At 58.2% G+C, this 3,236-nt stretch overlaps 1 protein-coding gene across 1 annotated transcript in view; it reads right to left on the reverse strand.

The window, feature by feature from the left end:
- LOC104501064 (striatin-interacting protein 2-like) overlaps window positions 1–3,236 on the reverse strand; it is a gene marked incomplete at both ends in the record, with an annotated part of 9,777 nt that overhangs the window by 1,937 nt on the left and 4,604 nt on the right. Inside the window, 3 exons of the mRNA XM_010144805.1 lie at window positions 444–544; window positions 2,028–2,154; window positions 2,670–2,767. Of these exons, the coding sequence (XP_010143107.1) occupies window positions 444–544; window positions 2,028–2,154; window positions 2,670–2,767 (326 nt within the window). The remainder of the gene's footprint in view (window positions 1–443; window positions 545–2,027; window positions 2,155–2,669; window positions 2,768–3,236) is intronic.

The raw sequence follows: 3,236 nt of genomic DNA on the forward strand, positions 1-3,236 counted from the left end.
CCCTACACGGATTCAAGCAGAGCCAGCGTCTTTCTCAGGTCAGAATTGGCAGTGACAACCGGGCAAGCCCTGAAGAAGGCAGGAAAGCTGAGTTATAGCTACAGGTAAAGACCTCGAAGGCTCTACTCCCGATAGGTTTTGGAAGCTGTGGCCCACAGATGCCCGGTGGCACTGGGCTGCTCTCCAGGAGTCCACACAGGGATGAAAATCAGCCACCTGGCAGCAGGGGAGATGGGGCTACGTGTGTTTTAGGAGTCCAGCGAGAGACTGGAACCCCCGCTCCAGTCCTGCTCCGTAAGCAGACGGGATTTGCTCCCCTCCAGCACGCTCCTGTAGCGGAGAACGTGCTGCCCCAAAGCTGTGACCAGAGGTCACTGGGTCCCACCATGTGTCAGGGGTCCTCAGGCACAAAGCCCCCCTCCCTTCCCCAGCAGTGGCTGTACCTGTTTTTGGCCGTGATGTAAGACATGATGTTTTGGTTGAAGAACTTCAGGATCAGCGGGATGCAGTTGGCAAACACCAGGTGCTGGGACACGTACTCAAACTGAGGAAGAGAAGCGGAACGGGTCAGCGCTAGCTGCAACGCGAGAGCATCCCCTGGAGGCGGAAACCCACTGCCAAAGGGGCAAAGCAGGCCCGGTGTTTGCTCTGGACCCCTTGCAGGTCACCTCCCCCGCGCCACCGCCAACACACCACCGCCGTTATTTGTGTGCGAGTAACCGGCAGTGCCAGCTAGCCAGGTCGGGGAGGTCTCGCTGCTTTGAAATGCTGCTGCCAGGGCCGGGATGTCACACGGGATCTGACCAAAGGCACCACTGAGCTGCGGTAAATCGATGGCGTGTTTCTGTTGGCATAGGAGATGCCAAATCTCGACAGAACCGAGGCAAAACCCCTCGGTCTGTGTTGGCGTGCAGGTCCACACGGGTGCTGCTGCACCAAGACAACAGCCAACAAGCACAGGGTGACCCCTCAGCAGCGCCCGGACCAGCCACGCTCCCCGCTACCCTCTGCTGCCTCTGTCCAATGCCCGCCCTGGTTTCTCGGGTGGTCCCTGTGAGCAGCTTTGGCACCGAAAGAAATGGCTCAACCAGAATCAAACACAAAAGCAGGGCTGTGGGGTTCCCCCCCGCTTTCCTCCAGGCTCAGCACCAGACTGAAAGTGTCCTCCTACCACCGAGGGAGAAATGAGAGGAGCTGATCTGGGGGTGAAGCCAGAAAAATCAGTGAAGGGACGTGGGGGGACCCAGAACAAATGTCGGGTTGTGAAAATGTGGGTGTTTGTTTCATTTTATCCAACCCAATACATGGATTTATATTCATCCTCCGATAAGTATCAGTGGCCTTCGTAACACAGATGGATTTGTACCTTGCTGAAAGACAAAAAATTACAAAACACTAATGGCCCGGTGTGCAGAATGGGTGGAGAACGGGCCCGGGTCCTGCTCTCCCTGGAGAACAGCCCAGACTGGTGGTTCTGAGCCAAGCAGAGCCCTCACGCAGGTCCAGTTCAACGGTGCCGTGCGGGTGAAACAGAAATCAGACCTCCAAGCCCTGTTGAAACTGGAGCCCCATGAACCTGATGCTGCCGAGGAACAGAGGACGAGATTAGGTGACCCCGTGAGGTCCTACCCAGCACTATTTCTGGTCACTGGAGAGGGGGTAGAGCTAAAGCCGGTCCTGTCTAACCCCCTTCACCTTCCCCCTCGTGCTGGGGAGGCTCGTGCTCATGGTATCTCCTGAATTCTAACCAGATCAGCCACAGCGTGAGTTTATCCAGAAGCCTGAGAACTCCCTCCACGAGCGTGGGACCGATCCTGTCAGAACACAGAGACACCCTGCAGCTGGGTTATCCCCGCCCGTGTCACCCTGCGCAGGTCCTGGCCCGGGGCTGCGGTCCCCCGCCACGGAGAAGCCGTCTGCGGCTCCTCATGGGAACCCTTCCAAGACAGGCCTGTTAGGAGAGGGTCTAGCAGCACCCACTGGCTTCAGGAGCAGCTCGGTGGCGGGTGACCCTCCTCTACGCGCACCTGGTAGATGTGGTTCAGCTTGAAGTGCTTGAGGAGCAGCAGCAGCAAAGCCGAGATGCTCTTCACGATGATCTCCTTGTGCCTGTTCACGTCAATCCCCAGTTTCATGCTCTGAAGAACGGTGATGCTGGGGAGGAGGGAAAGGAGGTGACAGCACAGCGGCTACGGGAGCAAGGAGGACTAAGGGCCTCCTGGCTAAGGGGCTGTTCGGGTCTTTATTCATCTGGGGGGGCTCTGCAGGAGCAGAGACCTTCACTTCCCTCCGGGACTCCCATTTCCATCCTCTCCTGTCTGGTGACACCAATAAAGGGAAAAAAAAGCTGATCACCCCCCGCCAGCAATGCTGGGGGAGCAGGGTGAAGGACACCCACCACGTGCTCACGTATCTTTGTGAGTTGTGTCACTTAGCAGAGCATCACGGCTGCCGACTGCGCTCAGATTGTTATCGCGCCTGAAAAACCGGCATTCCCATCCTCGCCGTCACCCCTCAGCCCTGGCGGCAACAGTAGCTTGCCCCTATCTAAAGGGACGTCCCCAAATCTGGAGCCCCCCAAACCTATCAGCAAACCCTAGCTCTCCTGTTGGGTCCACGACTTGGGGGCAAAGCTGGGGTGGCTGGTGGTCACCTCCTCAAGGACTTACGGCATCTCTTCAGGCAACACGTCTGCCAGGATGTTGATGGAGTCGGTCTTGGCTTTGGAGGTGGGCGCTGTAGCGAGGAGGATCTTCAGCAGAGCTATCTGCAGGGGAGGACAGGCGTGGGGGGGGCTCCCGGGAAGGGGCACTCCTTCCTCTCCATCACTTGCTGAAACCGGACAGCTTGAAGCCAGCTCTGTAGGGTTTCACCAGCCCAAGCTCCGCTCACCGCGATGGCCTGACTACGCCAAGGCTCAACCTCTCCTTTCAGACCCGTGCGGACAGGCCAGGTGTGGGGCACAGCAGCTCTGGTTTAGCCTTGACTTCAGGCATCACGAGCACCTGAGCTCCCGCAGGGTGGATGAAGTAATGGAAGGGACACCTGGAGCCTAACGCATTTGACTCCGTTTTTGTCTCTGCCTACAGGCAGCGCACACGTGACCCAGCTGGCATCCAGGAACCATGGAATCACAGGGTGGTTCGGGCTGGGAGGGACCTTAAAGGCCATCGAGTTCCAACCCGCCATGGGCAGGGACACCTCCCACTAGACCCGGCTGCTCGCAGCCACCACCC

The sequence above is a fragment of the Buceros rhinoceros genome, unplaced genomic scaffold, assembly GCF_000710305.1.
Source record: "Buceros rhinoceros silvestris isolate BGI_N320 unplaced genomic scaffold, ASM71030v1 scaffold44491, whole genome shotgun sequence".
NCBI classification, from domain to species: domain Eukaryota; kingdom Metazoa; phylum Chordata; class Aves; order Bucerotiformes; family Bucerotidae; genus Buceros; species Buceros rhinoceros.